The sequence below is a fragment of the Onychostruthus taczanowskii genome, unplaced genomic scaffold (assembly GCF_017590055.1).
Source record: "Onychostruthus taczanowskii isolate IOZ18803 unplaced genomic scaffold, ASM1759005v1 scaffold44, whole genome shotgun sequence".
NCBI classification, from domain to species: Eukaryota; Metazoa; Chordata; class Aves; order Passeriformes; family Passeridae; genus Onychostruthus; species Onychostruthus taczanowskii.
This window is the reverse complement of record NW_024501903.1, coordinates 4,257,455-4,281,323: the sequence shown is the minus strand read 5'-3', so window position 1 is coordinate 4,281,323 and position 23,869 is coordinate 4,257,455. Positions and strand designations below refer to the sequence as shown.

The 23,869-nt window shown below is 35.9% G+C and overlaps 1 protein-coding gene across 9 annotated transcripts in view; it reads right to left on the bottom strand.

Moving 5' to 3' along the window:
- Window positions 1-23,869, bottom strand: part of PICALM (phosphatidylinositol binding clathrin assembly protein) — a 66,270-nt gene that overhangs the window by 31,163 nt on the left and 11,238 nt on the right. For all 9 annotated transcript variants that reach the window (XM_041414248.1, XM_041414247.1, XM_041414240.1 and 6 more), the window contains exons 2-8: window positions 9,308-9,450; window positions 7,075-7,150; window positions 5,737-5,839; window positions 3,431-3,524; window positions 2,813-2,924; window positions 1,281-1,387; window positions 52-93 (exon numbers count right to left, since the gene is read on the bottom strand). In XM_041414248.1, coding sequence (XP_041270182.1) covers window positions 52-93; window positions 1,281-1,387; window positions 2,813-2,924; window positions 3,431-3,524; window positions 5,737-5,839; window positions 7,075-7,150; window positions 9,308-9,450 — 677 coding nt within the window. The remainder of the gene's footprint in view (window positions 1-51; window positions 94-1,280; window positions 1,388-2,812; window positions 2,925-3,430; window positions 3,525-5,736; window positions 5,840-7,074; window positions 7,151-9,307; window positions 9,451-23,869) is intronic.

Genomic DNA, 23,869 nt, shown 5'->3' with positions numbered 1-23,869 from the left:
CCCTAAAAATACACATACATGCACTGACAAACACATAATAGGTTTATCTACCTGTGAGAGATCTGGTATGTCTCCTCTGTCAATTCCAACTTGCTGTAATAAAACAAATGAGCTTTAGAACCTGTTTGCTTTTGTTTAAGGCAGAGATGCTCAGAAAGTAAACAACATTAACATGAAGTAATGCAAAAAGCACAAATCTGTTCAATACAAATTTTAAATCTCCAGAGTCTGTACTCCATAATGGCTGGTTGTAATAAATTCTTGTTAAATGTATACACATTGAAGTAGGCATATTACACAGATATTGTAACAGATAGAACCTTAGAAACAAGAGAGCAAGAACCCAGGGTTTTAGAACCTGAAGAAGATTGCCTATCTCACAATTTGCATGGCAAACTCTCAGACCTACTGATACACAGGATATATTTGATGAAACAAAGCATCAATGAAGTTTTGTAAAGAAACATTTTCCTAAAATGCAGATGAAATTTAGGATGTTTGCAGCAGGACATATACTGTTACAACAGAAAGATCAATACTCTCAACTTCAGTTGATGGTCTGATCAGCTGAAGACAGTATCTCGGACAGAGACACTGTCAGGACAGACAGCAAGCCAAGCTTGAAGGCTTATTATTTTGTTAAGAGAGGTATGAATACCAAGGAAATAAAAACAAGAAGAGGAGCACACCTCAACTGAGGAATTCCCTAATATTAGGACATCAATTTCGCAGTGCTCTAGAAACAAGAAGGCAACAGACTAAGCATTTTTCTTTAAAAACCCACACAGTAAACATTTTGCAAGGTAATTGCTTTTCCCTCTATGAGCACACCTACAGCAAAAAATCTTGAAGAAATCCCATGTTCATCTGTTTGTCCCAGTTGCTTATTTCTGAAGCTGTTATTACATCTAAAACTTCTGGTAGAATTGTGGGTTTCAAACTAGAACACAGCTAGAAACATAGAAAGCAGATCACCATGAAGTTCCTTTGTTTGTTTAAAGCAAGTCTATTCTTCAAAGAAAGCTCACAAGTATTCCATGACCAAAGAAATTTTAAAATGCACATTAATAAATTCTCGTCAAGTAAAAGATAAACCAATAAGCATTCCACAGTCTGGTTTTCCAATACAGTCCTCAAATGAACTAATCACCAGAGACGAACAAGATGACCCTTAAGTGATCAGTAAATAAGCAGGAAGGAAGAAGGACATGTTTTATGATAAAATAAGCACTTAACAAGCTTATACAAATAAACAGCTAAGTTGACTGGCTTAAGTTTACCTCTGCAACTTTAAGGAACTCTGAGATCCGTGTCATTCTAGTGAGGAACTTCTTATATATATCAAGGCCTTCTTTGCATTGGTTCTTTTTCATATCAAAGTATTTTTCTAGAAACAGTAAGAATATTTGCATTAAATAAGAAATCAAGAATTGCAAAGGATATGCAAAGTAAAAGCATGTAAACCAAGGCAAACAGAAAATACCTGCAGATCTGTTATTATTGATAACTGCAGAAATCACTACGCCTAACTTGCACCAAATGACAAAAGTTTTGCAAATGTGAGCTATTGGTTCCATGCATGCAATTGCACCTTACCTTGCAGGTACTAGATAGCACAAAAGCATAACCACCTTGAAGAGGACAATCAAGTTTAAGAATAGGTCTCTCAAAGAAATGTAAATTCATCTTCTTGGGAAGAAGAACAAACAAACAAAAAAAGGGCAGTTTTACAATCTGGCAGTCAAATATCTACTCTATTCCAGTGTCCAGATATCAGGCAAGATTTTGATCTTCTCTGATAAACTGATGCCTCTTACTATGGTCTGGGACAGTGAAGTACAACTGGTTAGAAAACACCAGTGCTGAAAGCAAGAGGGTCCCACTCCTCTTTCAAAAAGTCCTTTCAAGGCCTGTTTCTTCTTTTTATTAAGCTTCACTCAAAGCATAACTTGAAAGTAAGTGCATATTATTTCTTACCAGGGGAAAGGAAGCTGACAGGGGCATCACACTGGAAGACTGACTGACTTCAGATTGTCCCTTACTGACTTATCCTGGATTTTACTTGTCATTTTGCAAGCACTGGGTAATGACAGCAATCAGGTACCTTCATCTCATCACAGCATATAACAAAATCAAGTAAATCAACTGATTACTTTCCACTTTACTCTTTCCTAAATTTAGGAAAATTCATCTCCAGTATGTGTAAGTGAAAGGGCCTTAACCCTGAATTTTTAATTCTCATTAATATATAAGATATGGTCTAGGAACATAAGACAACCAATCATGGAAACAAAGCAACATTGAAGTTTCAACAGCCAAGCCATCACTGATGTTGTGACTGCAGATTTGCAACTGACCATAACTGACTCCTTTACTAGGAAACACAAACCGTTTCTTAAGAAAATCCCCAACCAACATTAATATTATAATTCAGGTTTGCCATGCAGTTCAATAAGACAAAATAAAAAAAAAAAAAAAAAAAAAAAAAAAAAAAAAACAAAAAAAAAAAAAAAAAAAAAAGAAGAAAAAAACAACCAAACCAAAACCAATGCACAAAAAAAATCCCCAACAAAGCAATGCAAGAAAACAAAATAGGTGAATAAAATCTTGGATGGACTTTGCTTTCAGATTTTACCTAACCCTGGGTACAAAGAAATGTCAAATGCAACTGCACAGAAAAACACTGGAAATAACAGTAAAATTTTGATGTTTTACAGTAAGACTGTTTTAGTTTCTCAAGAGAGCAGCTCTCATGAATCGTTCACTGAGTTCCCCCCCAGAGCTGAGCATTGCAGAAAGCAGTTGTATTTACCCAAGAGGTTAATAATCCCTTCGTTATATGCCGCAAACAGTCTAATGGCATCTTTGAAGAGAAGCATGAAGGCAGCATTAATTACACCATTTGTAAGTTCATTGCTATTAACCTAGGAAGATCAGAGAAAAAGTTAATTGAACAGGACTGATCTCTTACTGGAAAACTTCTAGTTAAACTTCAGCACACTATCTCAAGACAGGCTTTTCAGTCATCTCACTGGCTGTCAGCAGAAAGTAGCACCATAACTAACCAACAGTTTCATCACAGAATTAAATCAAATCATTTTGGCAGACATTTTTGTTAACCAATGCTAACGTTAACTAACTTAACTAAAAGACAGAGGGCATAAATAATCAGCTTTTCAAGAAACAAGCAATTCTTACATAAGGTACACAATAAAAACACAGTAATTTAGCACAAAGCATTCTCCCTAGAGAGCACTGTGTCTATTTTTTCTGATTTCTTGGGGGTATACCAATGAACAAAATAATTTGTGCTCTTCAATCTGTGCAGATAACATGGAATCAAGAGCAAGACATTTAATCTTGAACCTATTTTATGTATTAGTACAGTAAGTTGATGTTATGTTAGAAATGTACATGCTGCTAAACTTACATTAAAGTCAAGAAGTGCATCCATTTGATTCTGTATAATTGGTACAGTTTTTAACAGTTTTTCTGTGCTCATTGTTCTCATCACTCCATCAGCCCTATTGTGAGGAAAAATAAAAAAAAAAACAAACAAAAACCCAAAGAAAATTCTTCACATGAATTTTGAAGGTAATTGTTAGTAAGAAACAATAGAAAATATATCAGGTCATCAAAGAAACCATTTAAGTCTTTGCCATACAAAGCCATCCTTGTGGTGCTTAGGAATGGTGTCTAGCCAACATAACCGTAATAACTGCAGCACTGAAAGACAACTTATTTGGTCAAAATATTACTCCAAGATAAACTTTTATTCAAAGAAAATGAAACTGATAGTGTTTAGAAATATAGGAGAGCTATAATGCATCAGGTAACAAAAAAAAAATTCCAAAGATTATTTTTGAAGCAATTTTTGATGTATTCTTTTTCCAATCACCCAGTTATTATTTTGTACCAGTTTGGATTCTTTTCAACTTAAAGAAGTAAGAAAGAATAAAAAAATGCAGCAGTATGTTTTTCAAGCTTTTTCAGAAAGATTCTAGAGACTACATCAGATTTCCTTTTAACAGTTGACCACCAATATTTGCTTGTCTATTAACTGCTCAGATTGAATAGACTAAGATTGGCTGCACATTTGAAAAAAACATCAAATGAATACCAAAACTATCTGAGAAAAGCAACAGCTGAGGAAAAGACTAAATCCTCTCAGTGACATGAAACAACTGCTTTCTGTAAGACAAATCAGACAGCCTTGCAGTTCATCAGCATGCACAGAGCAAACCAAATACTTCCTGCAAGTGCAAATCTCATAGTGCATCTTCACAGAACAGTTTGTGGCTGTTCTCCAGGTTGGAAAGCAGTGGAGAGCATGCTGCTTCCAGCTCTGTACTTGTGCTGTGTATTTACTCCTAACAGCAAACAGCAAATGCAAGAAACTGAACGGGGCAGAGCATGGGTGTGAGGGCCCTGAGAAAAATGGAGTAGGAAAGGCAGATTGCTGCCATCGGAAGTTATTCTTATTGGCTCACAGAAGGACCTCCAGGCACACGGTGCAGGCTAAATAATTCACCTCATTAGACCTGAAACACCTGATAAAACAATTGTGAATCCCTCTAGAGCTGCTGCAGCCACCTTACTGCACACAAACCTTAGGTGTGGAAAATACTGTTTTGTGTTGTTGGCAATCAATCCAAACAACTCTAAAGGCAGAATGAGAAAAAGGAGCCCAGGCATCCTCCTTTTACTCTACTGTCACAGTTCAAACCAAAATGGACTCAACAGTCTCAGCAAGGAGGCAGAAGGGATTTGGACAGTGTTCTAAGGCCCACTCCAAATGCCTTTACAACATTAATGCAAAATACCATTAGAGAGCCCATTAGTACAATTAATTCATTCAATAGTATTAAATTCAGACTTCTGTGGATTAAACATTAAGTTTTTACTTCCAATAGAAATTCAGCTATATGGATGATAAAAGACACCCAAATGTAAAACTAGCATTATGCTTTTAAATCTTAAAAAGCACCATATAAAAAGATAATGGACAAAGACAGAAAGACTCAACTGTGATTGGTACCTTCTCTCCAGCCTTCCCAAAGAAGAGCTCCAGATTAATTAATTCACTATAACATGTAATTTACCAAACTACTGGTGCTCTGCACTGTGTTATTTTACATGTAAACAGCTACGAGGTCTCAAAATAACACATTTCTCTTAAGTGAGCACACTTTCCAGGGAAAATTTGTACTCCTATTGACCAACTCAGGAGAGGATCTGCTGTAATGTACTATTAAAAGTACAAATTTACACTACCTTCACAAAGGTAGTAAACTTCACACAGATATTTTGTGACAAAAACAGAGGAACACTAGGAAGGACTGCAAGGTGTTTCACCTGTCATTTACAACTTCCAGAACTAGAAGCACAAATTAATGGCATGGTCCTCTATATTACATAAAAGGCAAAGTATGTAATCTGTTGTGAAAGACTTGTTCAAACTTCTACTTTTTTATATAGACTTCCATGCATACCACCTTTCATTCCTTATATTAAACTGTTAATGTTTAAAGATAAAATTACAAAACCTGAAGTAAAATATGTTCTGCAATATATATTATTGGGCAGTTGGGCTTTTGTGTGTCATGGGAGATATTCAAAAGAGAAAAGGAATCATTATTGTCTATATTAAGCCTGAGCTAACATCGGTATTTTTCACTAGAATTACAGGACATACAACAAAACCTCAGTATCAGTAGAACAAAATGCAGTCCTTACCCTCTTTTTACTTTTGTGAAGTCAAAAGCCACTTGTCTATAGGAAACTGCCTTTTCATTCAAATACCTGCTATATCGCCTGATAAACGTTGACATGTCATAACCTAAAAAATAAGTTTCAGGGGTTTATTACCTACCTAATCAAAGAATAAGAATGTTATTCAAAATAAAGTGCAAAATATTAACACAAGACAGCTCCACTGACTACGCAAAATTGTGCAAAAATATGATCTGAAAATAACTGCGTACATCATTGTAGTCACCATGTAAATCAAACAGAAAATACCACAAATATCTAGACAACCTCAACTATGTAAAAGTTTACACTTCACTTCCTAAGGAAATCACTTTCACAAGCAAAATGAAGTAATTTTTATGTGAGTTCTTTTATACTACAATAGAAATTACTATTAAAAAATTAAATTATGCATTCACAAAGGCATTCACACTAGCTCCCCAACACCTTGTCTCATTTGCAACTGAATATAAAAAAAAAAGGCTTTGATGGAAACACCACAATATGACAGAAATTTTTCTCTGTTAAGATAGCAGTGATAGCAAATATTTTGATAACTGTCAATCCAAGGGTATAGACTAAGAAGAAGGATCTGTTTATAGTATATGCTGAGACCATGCAAGTTAAAACTCCAAAAACTGACAACTTGATAGAGTCTTGGTTATAACTGAGAAGGTTTCTGTCCTCAGGCAACCACTTTGGCTGCCTGTTCTAGTATACTTGTGGCAAAGATCAGAAGTATATAAGAAGCAGTAGACAAAGTAAGGAACCACCTTAGGAGAAAAAAACAATGACAGCTACAGGTATGGTCAGAACTGCACTGAAGTGCAGCATAACAGTTTCGAAGACTATTTCAGTTGAAAAATCTGAACCAGAGAAAGACTTATTTGCCCACCAAATTAATATAAAAAATAAATGGAATGGTCTTTGATCCATTTTCCAAAAAAGTAACTTTAATTTTTTTTAGATACGATGCTTGTCTCACTGACATGATGTATGTACATGTGATGCATTTTTGAAAAATTAATAATCAAAGTTGCCTCATTTGGAGAGCTCTGTCTCTAGAGTAATAAGAGGGATACTGAGATCCATATGTCTAAGGAAGTCAGAAGCCTTTAAGAATGCCTGTTAGAAAAGATGCAACATGTCCTCCAGCAGACAGTTCCTGCCACACCATTAGAGCATTTTATTTAAGAAATGGAGTCTGGGGTAAAATGGACAGAAAAGTTACTTCCTAAATGACAGAGTTCATTAAGAGTAACCAAGCTGTCTTTGCTGTTCCTCAGCACGTTACTAACTTTTAATGAATTAAAAACACCTTACCTTGCAATCCACTTTTGTCTAGGAAATTGCTCAAATTAAACAATGTGTTTCTGGACGCCAGATACTGGATAAAACGCTAGACAAAAGAGAAAAAAATTGAATACTTTTACTGTGTTACCAAGGAGACGGAATTGTGTTAACAATACTAGAAACTTTTTATCCAGGTTACAAAATTCAGCTTTTATGCCTTAACACTGACTTCAAACCTGAAAACATTACAAAACCAGCTAAGCTATTGAAGTAAGCTAGTTATTTTTTTATCCATAAATCTCTGAAAAAATCCAAGTGGAATTTTGTACGAAGGCCTCATTTAGTTGGAGTTTATTTTAAGCCAGAATATGGAACTCTGAACTTCTGAAAAAATCCCTTCAAATACATTCTCATTTTACATCCTCATAGTTGTTTCACTGACTTCAATTTTATAACAACTGATTTAATATTACTAATTAGCCAAGTCACCTTTGCTCAGCATAAAATTGTAATGGTACTTAGCTTAACTATGAAAATAGGTGATGTAAATGTTAGTTTGCTTATAAATCAAATATCAAACATAACAATTAATATAAAGCATTAACACTGTATCACAATACTTCTAATTATATTTAATTACAAATTATGCTTCACAAGGTGAATGATGCTATTTTCCATCTTGTAAAGACACATTTCAGATTGTTGACACATTTTAAAAGGAAAAAATTTGTACAGAGCTGCTACAAAAATAAGCCAATCATCCAGTTGCAAGAAACATTCTGACAAAAGACAAAACCAGTGTTGATTAGTATAACATGTACTAGTTCATTACTTTCATTAGCCTACATAGGTTACAAAGAAAAAAGACTGGAGAAGAGTAAAGGCACTCAGTACCTACTTATAAAGGAATTAAGGCAAAGTTGGAGGCACCATCCCTGGAAGTATTTAGAAGACATACAGACGTGGCATTTGGGGTTATGGGTTAGTGGTGGACTTGGCAGCACTGGGTTAGCAGCTGGACTTGATCTTAAAAGTCCTTTGCAATCTAAATGATACTATAATCAATTTCACTCTCATTGTTCAAGTACTATTTCCAAATATGAAACATTTCCTTTTCAGCAGCAACCGTACCCTCAATACTTCTGTAATATATTTGGCAAGCAAAATTTGTTTGTAAATTCTATTCTTAATGTAAAGTATTTCAGACAGTGGTCCCATGAAATACTTTTAATTAATACTATGAATTATTTTGGTATCAGTTTAAAATTCATATGACTCAAAATGCAAGGTGTATAGATTATGTTTTGGAAAGTGTCAATTATCCCAATGAAAGGGTTTAAGCTTCAAGCCAACAACAGAAGTTTGCCCTCTTGTGGCTTAGTTAGCTACACAGAATAGATTTTCACCCAGACCAGCAATAACCTGCAAGGGAAACCAGTACATGTTTAAAAACTTAACCTCCCCATCCAACCCACACAAGTCAGTTAGAGGACACAGTTCCTCTGAATGCAAACTCAAATGAAAAATTTTGATAATTTGCTAAAACTATCTCAATTCCAAAGTTCATATAGCTTACCTTATTCTGCAGTAAAAAGGAATGTTTACAAAAATTTTCTAAGAAAGCCTTAGAAATATTTTTTTTTGCCTTTTTAAAGGCAAAACATTCAAGCTGCTGCTATGCTTGGCTTGGTATTCCAAACAATACGACCCCTTAGGAATTAAAATTGTGAGACAAAACAGGTTTATTCCTTTTTGTGTAACTTGGAGTTACATTTGTTAAACTGTTTAACTGTTAACAGTTTGGTGTTATTTCACCGTCCTAGAGTGACCCTCAAAGCCAACTCATAGGCACACATTTGTTTTCATTGTAAAAGATTAGGGTGTGATGGTAGAAATTAATTTAGAATGAAGTTATCTAGGAGAAAATACCAGAGGGATAGCTACAGCATAAAGGCAAAAATGCTTCCATTTCCAGCTTGTACAATCTCATGCGAGTTAGTTTTTCTTGGTTTTTTTTCTTTCATCATCAGAATATGAACATAGGAAAAAAGTACCCTCAGCATTTGGGACATTTACTTTTTATGCTAGAATTGCACACTTTGAAGTAGAAACAACAGAAACAAATGGAAGATTAGACCTGTGTTCATTCAGAGTAGGATCCAAAAAGGCAAACTGGAATTGTCTTACAAAAGAATTACTGGAAGCATTCACAGAAATGAGGGACTGCAACTGTTCTCAAAACAATACATCATTTTTGTATTACCTCATTTCCATACACCATTAGATGATGGGTTGTGATAAGAGATTTGAAGACCACTACCCAGCTACTGTTGGTAGTTCTTTCAAATAAACTATCTGCCAGTTGTGGGATGTTCACGTTCATCTCATTTGTGCACTGGATTAAATCTGCAATAGAAAAATTTCTGTTGTTATTATCACTTCTGTTAAAGAAGATCAATAACGCTCCCCAAAACATCAGTACATTCATTTTATGTAGTAATATTTTTAATGAAAACTGAGGGGCTTTCCAGCAAAATAAATATCAAAAAGAAGGATGACTCTGGTCCATCAGAACTTAGTAATACAAAGCTCACTCTGCTGACTGCCAAGATTAAACTTGCAGTTTTGCAGCTGCCTTAGAAGGCCCTGGAACAGAAGTACCATAATGACTGGCACTACCTCTGACTAACAACTCTTAGCTTTCAAACTCCTAAAGCATTAAATAGCAAAATAATTATTACATGGTACCATTTAATTAAGTTTTACTGGAAGATTATGACTAGAATTAACTGTAATCTCAGATTTCTGGCCTCTTAATGGATCATTAAATACTTTCCAGCACTGGTTCAAAGTGAATAATAAAAGATTCAAATACTACTTAGTCTTGATACAATGCAATCAACACCTTCAAAAAGGCAGAGGAAATGTTGAGTGGAAAAAGGAGCCTCTAGCAACAAGGCCAGAAGTTGACAGAGTTGGATCATTAACCAAAAAGATGGTTAGAAGCACAAGACCTGAGGTTGGCTAGCTAAAACAAAGCCTTCCCACCTCTGTTCAGCCTGGACACCTGTGTAATCATGGGGAGTTGTACTTTCAGTACAACCAACAGAACAATGTCTCATCATCCAGTAACTTATTTCCAAAGGCTGATGAAGGAAGGGATGACTTAAGATCACAACACTATGTTGACAAATACAAGAGAAACAACTATATGATGATACAGCTTGCTATTATTTAATATGAAGCTTAATGCAACATCATAGTGATGAAATTTTTCTACTATTATCACTCCAAAATATTATCACTCCAAAAATAAACCAGCAATTTTCACTCAAACTGACAGCTCTGCCAAGGGCTGTAGATCAGTAAAAATCAAGACTTCAGAACATCCTATGCCTTCCTGTCTAAGGACTACCAAAGCATACTGGAAACGCCCATTTAATCTGAAGGCAAACATTCCACTTATGTGTACAGTTTTATATTTTCCTATGAACAATCACCTTGAAGGACTCCTGAAAGACAGGACCTTCCTTCAGCCAGAGCAGCAGGTAAGCACAGCTACCACATACTCTGAACTCATATGGTCAGAATTGAAAAAGCTGCTATTTACATATTTAAGTACTGAAGGAAGCGAGCAGGAAATGATTTCCACATTCATAAATGTAATGAGATGGAGAGATAAACATTCTTTTATCTACAAGTAAAATTGTGATGACTACAGGCATTCATGACCTCATTTTTAAGTCACGGTTATCTATTACTGGATGATGATTTGGGGCTGTTAAGACTATGCTAGGATATTACTCAGCAAGAGACGTGCTCTGAACTGCATCATCATAACCAAGCCCTGCAGCTTCTTCACCTTCAGGTCTTCCCTCCTAAATAGTAACACAGGCAGTTTTAGAGACGTGCTCTGAACTGCATCATCAAAACCAAGCCCTGCAGCTTCTTCCCTCCTAAATAGTAACACAAGCAGTTTTGTCCAAGGCTATCTGGCAGGAACATACATCAAATACAAAGGTACACACATCACTGGATGTCCAGTCATGTGTTTTGGCATAAGATGTGCAAGTGCATATTAGAAAGTGAGAATTTCTATTCCTAAACGCAACATTTGCTAGTACATCAACAGTAATGAAAAATACAAAAGAAGAGGTGGCACTTGAAAATTCATTATCTAAAAACATTAAAAAAAACCCACCCCAAATAAATATCCAGTGTAGATGATATTTTGTGCTGGGAGAAATGGTTTCTGAAATGCCACTGAACTTTGAAATCATAATCTGTTGCAGTGTATAAAAGAAAACAGGCTATGTAACCCACAGAAAATCATCCCTCACAGGACTGATGAGTGCTTCTGTGAAAAGCATATGAATGAACCTGGGGCAGGGGGGCAGAGGGAGAGAGTGCAAGCACATTATGAGGAACCAGTGACCAACTGGGAGAGAACATAGGCAAGAAGAGAAGTACAGAGGCAACTCCAGCCTTCAGTGGAAGTAAATCTGCAAACACAAACAAGGGAATCACTACAATACTACAGTTACTACAAACTAAATTTAGTGAAACATGAAATTTCTCTCTCTCCAAAATACTGATTGAACAGATGCACAACAATCTGGTACGTATTAATACCTCAAAGTACCTACATCATACCCATCTCAGAAAAGTTAACATCTCTCTGAAATTTCTTTTTAAAGTATTTTCATGACCAATGCTAAATAGGTAAAGAAATATTTGCACAGTTACACCCAAATTAGAACAGCAATTTTTGTGCTAAGTATACTATAAGCAGCATAGTACAGACAGCAAAAGATGGTATCCTTCATCCCACACTCCTGCACTACATCCCACACTGCATATACAGTGTTCTTATTTATCCTATTTCCACAAACACCCTTCATTAAAGGAGAGGAACAAATATATAGTTATTTTCACATCCTACGCTTAACACAACTTGTCTCACACCCACCTATAAAAATACTAGCTGTGTGTTTGGAAATCTAAGGGCCCCAAAGCAACATATCTCCAGGCTGCTACTTACTGGAAATGCTATAAGCAATACCACAGGCAGGTGTTTAACCAAAGGGTACAGCACTAAGGGGAGCAGCTTTCATCTTAGAGCAAAAATAGAAACAAACGAAATAATCAAGAAAACAAAGGATACCCCTTAGTGAAAGAATGATGCCTGATTCATTGATCATCTTGTCATGGGAGTCAAGGAGGAAGACTGAATAGTTACTCCTGTAACACCACAGAAAGGAAAATCACTTTGTGTCAACCTTCTTCATTAAGGCCCAGAATACCTCACAGCAGAAAAAGAAATACTCTCCTGGGAAATAAACCACCTAAAATCATAGAATTCTGCAATTCTAAAAACTTTTAAAACTTTCACAGCATAAGACACACAGCATACAGGTGTTAGAAAACAAATGTCATTCCTTGTTTCAAAAATGGCAGCAATTAGCAACAAGAACCTTAAGCTTGCAGCTGGCTGGGAGACTTATATGAGGGAAGCTTAGACAGCCACAAATGCAGTCATATCCATGGATGTGGCTGGGGACAGCTAGAGGTTGCCCAGGGTGTAAAGCACATGATGCACAAGAAGTGGTTGAAGGAGGCGAGTTTATTCCACCAGCAAAACAGAAGGCTGGAGGCAGAGAGGGAGAATATAAAGGCTACCTTCGATCAGGTATTTCCTGGAGGTTCACAGAAAAAGGATGAAAACAAAAGAAAATGGTGAGGCACCAGAGCCTGTAAAGAGCCAGATTTGTTAATAGCCAGTGTGGTTTAAAAGCTGGAGGTCATTACAAAACCTGAGATCCCTTCCAATCTAAAGCAATTTACAAATCCATGCAAAATCTACAGAAAGAGAGAATAAAGGCAGGCAAAAACAGAGAAGTACTTACAAAGTAAGTTGAAGTTGGAAAGAGTAGTTCAACAGGTATTCCTAAAGATCAAAAACCTTGTGATTGACAAAACATGTTTTGAGAACACCACTTACCTACCGACACTAAAGTGTGTATCGAATTTCGGTAGAAGTTTCAGAGGCAAAATTAGATTTTCCAAGGAAACACTTGTAGCCTGTTTTAAAATAGTGTTTAGCTTTTATTTTTGTTGTAACAGTGAAAGCTTTCACTACCAAGTGACTTTCACATAATTCAGTTCACTTTGGGTCTTTTTCTACCAAAGCAAGGGTTTTGCAAGGAATCATAACAAAGGTCTGGCCAACAGACATCTCAGCAACACTTAAAGATTTGGAATTGCACCTGTACCACAGCAAGCATATTGACTAACCCTGTTCAAGTTAACTACTGTAAAACATACAGTACAATACTCAGGCTTAGAAAAATAATATACTCACAACTTCCAACCAAGAGTTCTACAGCTTTTCAACCATTCAGCCTTCATTACAGGAAAGAGCCAAGTGATTCATTGCCTTATGCTATTCATAGTTACCAGGTGAAAGAAGTATAAAGGTGTGAAGTAGAGTAAGAGCAGAGCAAGATTGAAGATTCATACACAAGAAAGAAGCAGCAATCACCTATACAAAGCAGTGACTACAAGGCTATGATGATAAAGTATGGTGTCTACTCCACACTAGGCATGTAGATGTGGATTAGCCAACCCATGGTAAGAGACCATGAGTCTTGACCCATGGCAAACACGAGGAAGTCCGTCTGGATAATAAAGCATCAAATGCATCTGCCCCAAATTACCCCAGAGAATGCATGTGCTTTCAGCATGTGCCTGTGACCTAACTCCTTGTGCAGCACCTCGTTCTGTAGCAGACAGCCTGCTAAGACAAAATTATAAAAAACTGCTTTCCTTCCCCACAAAAAGGAACCACAAGGTATCCTGAATGAGTCTTTATGATTTCTTTTCCCAGAATCTTACTCATATGAATTCACAGTAAGATTATAAAGAACTGGGCTGAGAATAGCTTTTGTTAACGGTTTTAGTTTCAGATACAGTTTCAGGCTGTGTCACTTGTGGTAACCTGACAAGCAGACTGAACGTAAGCCAGATTTACATACTTCATGTACATGCAGTACCTGATTATTTCCAGTGCTTTACCTGTATCTCTCATTTTAACAACATTTTATTTGTAAGTAAAATAAACTGAAAATATTTGGAAGAGTAAGATTCCAGGCCAGAAAGTGTGTCCCACACCCCAGTTACTTCAAAATAGGTCAAGCAACTGTGACAGATATCCATTTTGTTAGCTATTGCTTTTTCATCTTTTACACCACAGACACTACCTAGAATAAGCAAGTAATTGGTTATATGCTGCAAGTTATTGATAGTTGAGCCATTTAAATACATATAATACGAGAGACACTATCCTTTCAGTAAGCAATTGAACTATTGATCTCCAACATGAGTAGGCGGATAGTGCCAAGAGCTAAACACATTACGTTCTTCACTTAAAAAATACAAGAATAATAAAAGAATGTTTAAATACATATTGGTGGATACAAAGCACAAGCCAGTGCACATCAGATTATGTTTACTCAACTGGTATTTTTTTAAAATTGAAGTCCACACAGCAAACTTGGTTATTTTTTTAAATACAAAAGGAAATATAAAACATTTATTGCATGAATTAATATTCACACAACTTATGCCCACATAGAGGAGTTCAACAGAACACAATTAATTTAGTACCTTTCAAAGTGAAGAGAAAATGTGCTAGTTAGTGACTGACACTCCACTCACAAGGGTACACTTGTGGCTACTCACAATGTTGGAATACAGGACAGTGCCTATCCTTAAGATAATTTATTTAAGAGTGTGCATCTGCTTATGATCAATTCTTATTTCACCCAAGGCCATACAAAATTATTTTTAGATTTGAGCAGATTTAATAATTATTGATATGGGGCTATTTTGCTTTCCTCTAAGGGACCATTTTCTCAACAAGACAAAATCTTCAAAGCTGACACACTTTCATTTTATCATACTTTTGGAAATGAGAGGGAAAAACGTTGGCATCTCAACCCAAATGCTGAAACAAAAATAAAATACTAACAGAAAAGACATGGTTATCTACACTGTCAATACTCAAGTTAAATACCTTTCCTAGCTGCCTAGATTTCAACTCCTATAATGGTTTTCAAATTATACCAGTTTCCTCTATGCCATGGTCTCATTTTCTTCTTATTCTACACAAATATTTGATCACTGGAACAGAGCTGCTCCCTCATTTGGTCAGCAATCTTAATCAAAATGCAAATGGCTGAATCTAAAAGTCTATTAAACAGCTAAAACATTTCCAAAGGATAGGTGAGAAAGCAGCAATGCAACCATTTCCCACACAATGACACACTGTGTAGCAGCAGTTAACACTGACAACTTCAGGAATTTGGTGAAAAATTTCAAAGATCAGAAGTCAGCAAGTTCACATCAAATTGGTTGATGATATGAAAAATGTCTGGTTTTATGACACTGAGAAGTCAGCCACTAGACAAAAAATTCCTTTCTTTGATTTTTTTGTTAGGAATATAGTTACAGCAAGCTTTTACTGTTTCTAAACAGATTTTATAGGTTTAAGACCAACATTTCCCTGCTTACCCCTAAAGAGTTCATGATATATATAGCCATGAAGTTTTAAAATATTCCTGTTATGGGAAAGCACACGCGCCTGCCACATCTTTTCTTCCCAGACAAAAGGGGGAAAATATGGGTTATTGAGATGGGGGGGGGGGTGTGGAATTAAAGAAATAAGCATGTTCCAATTACAGTAATGTAGCATTTGTCAGCAGGCCCTAAATGAAGGAGAAACTGAATTTAGCAGCAACAAAGTTTTTCACAGTCCATTTTAATTTTGTTATTTACTGAACTAGAAGTGCCTTTTTAACCAGAGTGGTCTGCATGAAATATAACACAAAATATTAGAAATAACGTCTGTATATTAGATATTCTTCCCAGTTGTATTTTTTTCCTTTAAATTTCTATAACACATCATCTTCCTTCCTTGAATAACTGGCAAGTCAAGGTAGTCCCTTATTCTCAAAACTTCAATAAAAAGTATCGAGTTTTCCAACTGGCCACACATGACAACAGATATTTTGGATTATGGAGGTTATTTTTTCTATTCACCTTGACACAATGACTTTGAAGTTATCCAGTTACAAAATTAACAAAATTGAAATTACTTCACAAATACATAGCCGTTTTATTCTAGCAAAGTGCTTTGAAAACATTTCTAGAACATATATATACAGTGTTCTCTAATATTTAAATAATTGGAGGACTTAACTGTGCCATGAAAGGACATTTATAAAAACTTCAAGAAATCAGAAATACAAAAATAAGAACAAAAGAAAAAGGTTTTCTGTAAAATCTATAATTAAAATCTACTTCTACAGATTAACAGTTCTGATAACTACAAACCCTGACACATTCAGACCTAATTCTACACATTCCAGCTGACATTTTAAAAGTAGATAACTTAATGTAAGCATATGATAACTTTCTAAATAATTTCCCACTTCTTCCACAGGTGATGGCCTTATTTAAATATGGGAAATAAGATTAGAATGCTCCTGGATGTAAACAAGTACTTTCATTATAGAACCAAGCAATTTGTCTAAAAATAATACTCATAATAATTCTGAATATTAAAGCAAACAGGTAAAATAGTAATTTTAAAAAAACTGATTTCTTCCTTAAAACAATACATTTGTAAGCAAAAATTAAGCTTGTGCAAAAACAAGGATACCCCAAATGACATACTGGAGCTATCAAACAAAACACAGTGATGGTAAATTTGATTCTGAGCCACTCACTAAATGGCATTTAATCTGCTGAATTTAATCTGAAGAATATTATATAACAAGCATGTCTTTGAAAACTGAGTGAATACTTCAGTATTTTCCTAATTAACAGAAAATACCTACATTTGCAGTTTAAAACAAAATATGCCATAAACACTACTTGTTCTAAATTAGTATCTTCTGAATAAACCCATTTGTACCAAACCACTTTACTAGAAGTAGCTTACTACATCAGATTGTCCCATGGCTTCACCAAAGTCCCCCTGAGAAAGTGGACGTGGAAATCTGGACCACACATTTTTAAATTAAGAATAAAAATTTCCACTGAGAATACTTTCTCTGCATACAAACAGCATCTTAACACTAACTCAGGAAACAATTTATGGAAGAGTTAAAGAAATCTGAGAAGTCACATTCTATTTGAGCTTTCCATGTTTAAAAAGAACTATGATTTAATCTAATTTATATTAGATAAGCAGAAAGAAGATTTACTATAATGTTGAATAACTTGCTCTATAGCCACAGGTTTATATTTTCATTTCATCAAGCTACATCTTGCCTTTTTCTTGCAACTCAAATGAGACTATCATATTTCTCTCTCCTACTTAAAACCACCATTTCTAATTGGAATTCTTAGAAATTACTTCAAATCTCTATCAGTAACCCTGTGAACTCAGCATTACTGCCTCAGGTATCTTTTAACTCTACATTTTTCTCATATGGTAACACTTCAAGCAACTTACTACTTCTGTTTGAGAACTGCAAAAACTAATTAATATACTTTCTGAAAAAAATAGAGTAAAAATTTGTTCAGTTGAACAACTGGTTTCAATGAAGAATTCTCTGAAAAACATTAGTAGTGTCTACCAAAACTCCTCAACAAACAAAGCACTGGGGAATGAAACAGCAAAAGAAGTTAAAAATAAGGGAAGAACAACTCAAACCAACATGTACCCCACTTTTCTTTTTCTTTTCTTTATCTTAATTCCTACATACTGGAAGGTGCTACATGAACACTTCATTTAATATTCATAATGATTATTCAAACTTCTCCAGTTACAAATATTGTGGAAATGACAAGTATGGCTATGTTACCTTTGGAGAATTGCTTTTTCGAGACAGACTTGAACATTGCTTTCATCTAAACTTGACAAGTACTCCCATCACATTTTAAAGACAAACATTAAAATACTGCTAAATATTGCCTAAATAGCTCCAGCCACAGACTGTAAATATAACTTTCTCATTTCAAATACATTCAAGCTGAACAGAAACCATAGCTTAACTCACCTAGATCTTCATCCAAGTTTAACACATGGCAGAAGTTCATTATTTTAGACCAACACAAATGCATAAGATATATAACTCACAGGACATGTTTTCATGACAACTCATGACAAATCTGGGTGGTTCCGTTCCTGTCTCTAACTGCAAACATTCACACACTTCCACAGCTTATGTTATGTCAGCCCCAGTGTACTTCTCTGAACCATACTAACTTCTCATAACAGAAAAAAATCACACAAAAACCCCTGACCTCAGTGGCGGTGGGTGGGATAATGGGGATGACACATGAGGCGACACAACACAGCATGGTTTTTCCATTATCCTACCAGATAAAAAATGGCTCGCAAGAGACCAAAACAGGTGAAAGCCACAACAAGAAAAGGAGATGATGACATGCAAAGGTAAGAAGAATAAGAAGGGAAGTGGACAAGTCCTTCCACTTTTGGCACCAGTGGGTGACTGCTACTCAACCACCGCACTACAGTCATCCTCCGTTCTTCCAAGATGTCTGCCTTAGCCTTCAGTGGTTACTGTACATTTCTACAGTTCCAAGTTTTCTTACATTAATATTCCAAAATCTGATGTTCTGGTGCATATTAAAAAAGAAATTCCCTTTGTGCTTCTCAATGGAGACTGAATATCCATACTCCCCATGAAAAATTTCAACACAAGGGAAAAACTACTATTTTCTTCTTAATAAAATAATTTTCTTGCAATGTTTCCTAAATTTTCAGTCTTCTTAATTCATCTGACCTTGTATCGATTCTCTACAGTTTCAATGATTTATACATATAAATCCACACACAAATACATATATATGAATGTATATATTTCTTTATATATATATAGTTAAGTATAGTGTCCCAGCTGGATAATGGAAATTACTTCCTTCTACAGACATATGGAAGGATGCCCATCTTCCCTACATCCTCATGTTGGTGGTTTATAACGAAAATCAAGTGAGCCAAACCTTCTTGCACAGTTCCTGTACATTCAGATAATCCTTCTAGATGAAAGTTTTCTTTACACCTTCCTGACATGTTTAGACCTCTGCAAGATTCATAGAGCACTACACAAATTTATCAGTGTAACTTCATCTTCTAATCTTGGTCTGAAGAGCAGCTGCACACATTCCCAAGACAATGCAATTCTCTGTTGATACACAGTGTGTACCAACATACAGTTACTAAATCATTAGGACTACATATGGACATATTCTCCACATTGAGTATTCTCCAGTTGTGGGCAAAGTGATGTAAGCAGTCTGTATTAAAGCAGCACTCTCTGGGTCCACTAAGTTTGAAAATCAAAGAAAAAAACACACTAAAACCCATGGCTGTTACCTGTAGCTATCAGTTGTAATAACAGGAGAGAACTATCTTTGTTAAAATCTTAAAATACTAGTCAATACAAAAGTATCTAAAATACATTAGTTACCTTTCTAAGGATTAATTTCCCAGCTGCCAGCCACTCTTAAGACTAAATTCTTCCTCAAAACAGAACAAACCAACAATCGTTTCAGCTCCCTAATACTAAGAAATATGCAAGACATACCAAAGCTACTGAATTCTTTTCCTCTACATTCAGTGCCTACAATACCCTTTAAAAGCATTTTATCATGAAATCTAGTTCAAAATCATTTTAAGCTCCCACACATACACTAGCACATTATTCCCACTGAAAAGTATCTGTAAACTTAGAGCCTTGATCTTGTCTTCACAAACATGCTTAATAACAAGACTGTGAATCATATTCTAAAGATGATTCTTGATTAAAAGATGAAGAATGTCTGTATCTATCAGCCAACTAACATGACAATTCTTGGATAAGCTGTATATTCAATTTGAATACTTAACACACTGGCCTAATTAAACCAGGGAAAAATCAATATTCTTTTTTCACTGATCACATGCTAATTTCAATGCATTCATGAATAAAATTATGAATAGTTCTTTGTTCAAGATTGTCAGTATTTCCAGAGTGCATAGCTGCAAACACTTGAGGATGCAGCCCATTTCAGGTTCTGACAAGCTAGAAAGCAGGTATGTACCCTAAGGGTTCTATATGAGCACTGCTTAAGAATACATTAGGACATGTGGTTGGACAGGCTTTTTGAACGACAGGATTTTGAATGACAGCCACTGGTTTGATATTGAAATCAATACTTAATATATTAGCATCTAATATTAAATATGAGAATAATGTATAATAATAGTTAAGTATCCAATATAATATTTATAGTGTGAATGGTTACACATAGTGGGTGAATGGAAGCACGATGAACTGCATTAGATGGAACATTTTAACTTTGATGAAGACTAATTACTCTGAAAATTGCATAGCTTTAACACTGCTTTTATATCCTACCAAAAACATGAAGGTATTTCAAGCAGCCTGCATACATGTGAGTTTATCCTATGATTTCACCTTAAGATGCATAGAGAAGGCACCTAACATGGTTTATAGATAGCTGAGAGATCAGTATGTGATGCCAGAGATACTAACCCTCAGGTCTCTTGATCACCACACACACACTGAACATTACCACACTGTTCTCTGTCTCTGACAGAAATAGTGCCCAAGCCATCTGCCTTTGCATACAGTAAATTTTTGGTTACAGTATGTAGTTATAGCCCTCTCTTTCTGCTCCGAAGAACCTGTAAATATTCTATAGCTATTGCACCTCCATACAATAAAAACCAAGTTGTGCTAACAGACATGTTTTTAAAACAAGGCCTGTGAAACACACATACAAGCTGCTGTTGTACTGCCAATAGCACGTAACCAACCCTTGCAGATTGCTCCGGACACCTCCTGGATGCAGGCACAGTACCAACAAATGCCTCACCTGGCAGCTTGCTAACAGTGGTACAGTTACATTACCGTAGCCCAGCCCACTGGAACAGGGAAACCATTTTGTTAATAGCAGACACCACTGAACAAAAAATCCTCAATGAACACAACTCTACAGTAGTTCTGCAGCAAGACAACTTCTATCTTTTCAAGAAGGTAAGCCTTTAATGTAACTAGGGTTTACTTCAGTATCTAACCCTCCTCAATCCTGCAAGGAACACCCAATCTCAACTTTAGCTCACCTGGTTGTAAGGCATTCTGATGATATCTGTTAAAAAATACACGCAAAGACTGTCAAAGTGCCTATCACAGAACTACAGAATGGTTCACATTGGAAAGGACCTTAAAGATCATCTCATTCCAACGCCCCAACCACAGCAGTGATGTCTCCCATAATCAGGATGCTGAAAGCTCCACCAAATCTGGCCTTGAACACTTGAAGGGATGGGGCATCTAGAACTTCTCTGGACAATGTGTTCCAGTGTTTCACCAGCCTCTGAGTAAAGAATTTCTTGCTAGTACGCAACTTAAACCCACTCTCTGTCAGATTAAAGCCATTTCCCTTGTCCTTATCTACCCATATGAAAACTCCCCCTCCCTCCTTTTTATAAGCTCCCTGCAGCCACTGGAAGGCTGTAGTGAGGTCTCCCCACAGCCTTCTTGTATCCATACTGAATAACTCCAGCTCTCTCAGCCCATGCCAACTTCCAACGTCTGCGATATCCTTAATCCTGCATTACCAAGGAGCAAACAGAAAAAGCCAGACTTCGTGCAGAACACATTTTGGCAGTAAACACTTCTAGCACACTTTCTGAATATAAATGTATCTTCTAAACATACAGAGTATCCAAACAAGTGCAATTTAGGTGCTTCTTAGATGTTTGCCTTCCACATCCCTTTATTGTAAAAGATGCGCCAGAAAGCAATGTACCACCACAGTAGAGCACAGTGAAACTGAAACCAGTGAGCATTAACACCAACCTGACCTCCTGCCACCACATCCCACTGAACAGATCTTCAAGCCAAAGAAATCCAAAGACCTTTATTACTTTGGAATTAATCACACACATGTAATTCACTTTCTTTTCTCTTTGAACAGCAGTGCAGCATCTTTAATTAGACAGTTTAACAGACAAAACCAAAGATAAGAGAAAACCAAAGCCACATGACCTGAGTTTTCCTGCTTCAATACTTGCCTCATTTCAATAGCTCAAAGGTCTTACTCCAGCAAAGTTGTTTGGAATATGTGTCATTCTCTCCTATTTTAAACCAAGACTTTGGAAATGAGATTTCCTTCTGGACAAAATCTAACTCTGAGCATGAATAGCACATTTTTCCTGAATGCCTTTGGGAGCTGTCAGGAAGCATGTATTTAAGTTAAAGGAGTTATGCCTCGGTATTTGCCTCCCTCCATCAATGCTGAAACTGCCAATGAAGATGTAGCTATCTGATGCATGGTAGGACACATCTCTTGGTAGATACCACCTTCTACAGCTTCTGGTTAACTGGGCTGCCTGCTTAACTACTGGAAAAAACCCAACCAAAACCTAAACTTGTAATTGTGTGGAAACAGGTTTCTTTTTGTCAAGAGTCCATGCTAATATGTTGTAGAAAACAGCTGTAATGCCAAGGGAGTCTAAAGGTGTGTCAGCCTCTACTACAGGTTCTTTGCCCCACTAGTATACTGGTTAAAAAAGAACATTCCACATTTTATTGCTTCTCATGTATTTACACAGATTTTTCAAAATTAACTTGATGAAGGGAAAAAAAACAAAGCGAAATTGTTGCATCCAAGACCAAAAAAATTTAAGCCATATTCTAAAATGGTTTGATTATTACATTATGTTCTTCCAACATCATAGAGATGCAAAAATTACTCATTTGGATTAGTTCTAATACAGTGGGCATCAAAAGCCCAATATATTAAATTATTGCAAATGGTGCTTTTCCAGCATAACATAAATAGAAGAAGTCCAAACTACTTAGATTTTTAAAATTAGTACTATTTATTACAAAACAGTGCAAATGCTTTTCTTTATAAATAGCACAATGCCCAGCCACTGGAGAAAACCTCCTCAGATGATAGCTTTAGAACAGATTTTTACTATGAATAAACTTCACACACATCATACTACAATCCAGCTATGCAGTATTTCCTATTTTGTACGGATAATCTACGTATCTTACTTTTCTGTGGGTCTCTCAGGAAATACATACAGCAGTGTCCTGTCAGATGATCACTTACTCTTGTAGCTGACTAAACAGAGCTTAGCAGGTCTCAATGTAGCTCTGATTTAAAGGCTTATAAACAATGACCCAAGCATCCCAAGAAAAGTGGAAAAACCTGAAAAGAGGGGAAAATAAGGCAAAGACAATTGAATCACGGGGCTAATAAGTGACAAACAAAACACAGACTTCATGAAGGAGGTTTGCTGAGGAATACTTTTTTCTTGAAGTTTCTATGGAAGAAGCTGGTCAAGCTCAAAATAGCAACCCTCAAGATTATAAACACTTGCGAAGTGCACTTTTTTTGCACTTGCTGCAAAAATGTCCTTACCAAATCTCATCTAACAGACCAAGGAGGAAATCAGTTTAGTCTATTTGCCTATTCTATCATATAATGAATTTTCTTAAAGAAAAAAAATAAACTCCTGACAAAGTATCTGAATTATCTGAATGATCAAAGCAGCAAATTCTCAATCTTCAAATATTTATCATTCAATGAAAATCAAACATCATCCTACTCCTACAAAGTGACTGGCAAAAAATCACACAGGCCACAACACGTTTACACAGTTGGGTACTTGAGTTGCTATCTCAGAGATCGAATAGGCTAAATGTTGTACTCCTTGGTGGTATATGAAAACAGTTTTGCAAAATGTGGCTGAGTTTTATCTTTTTCTATACTG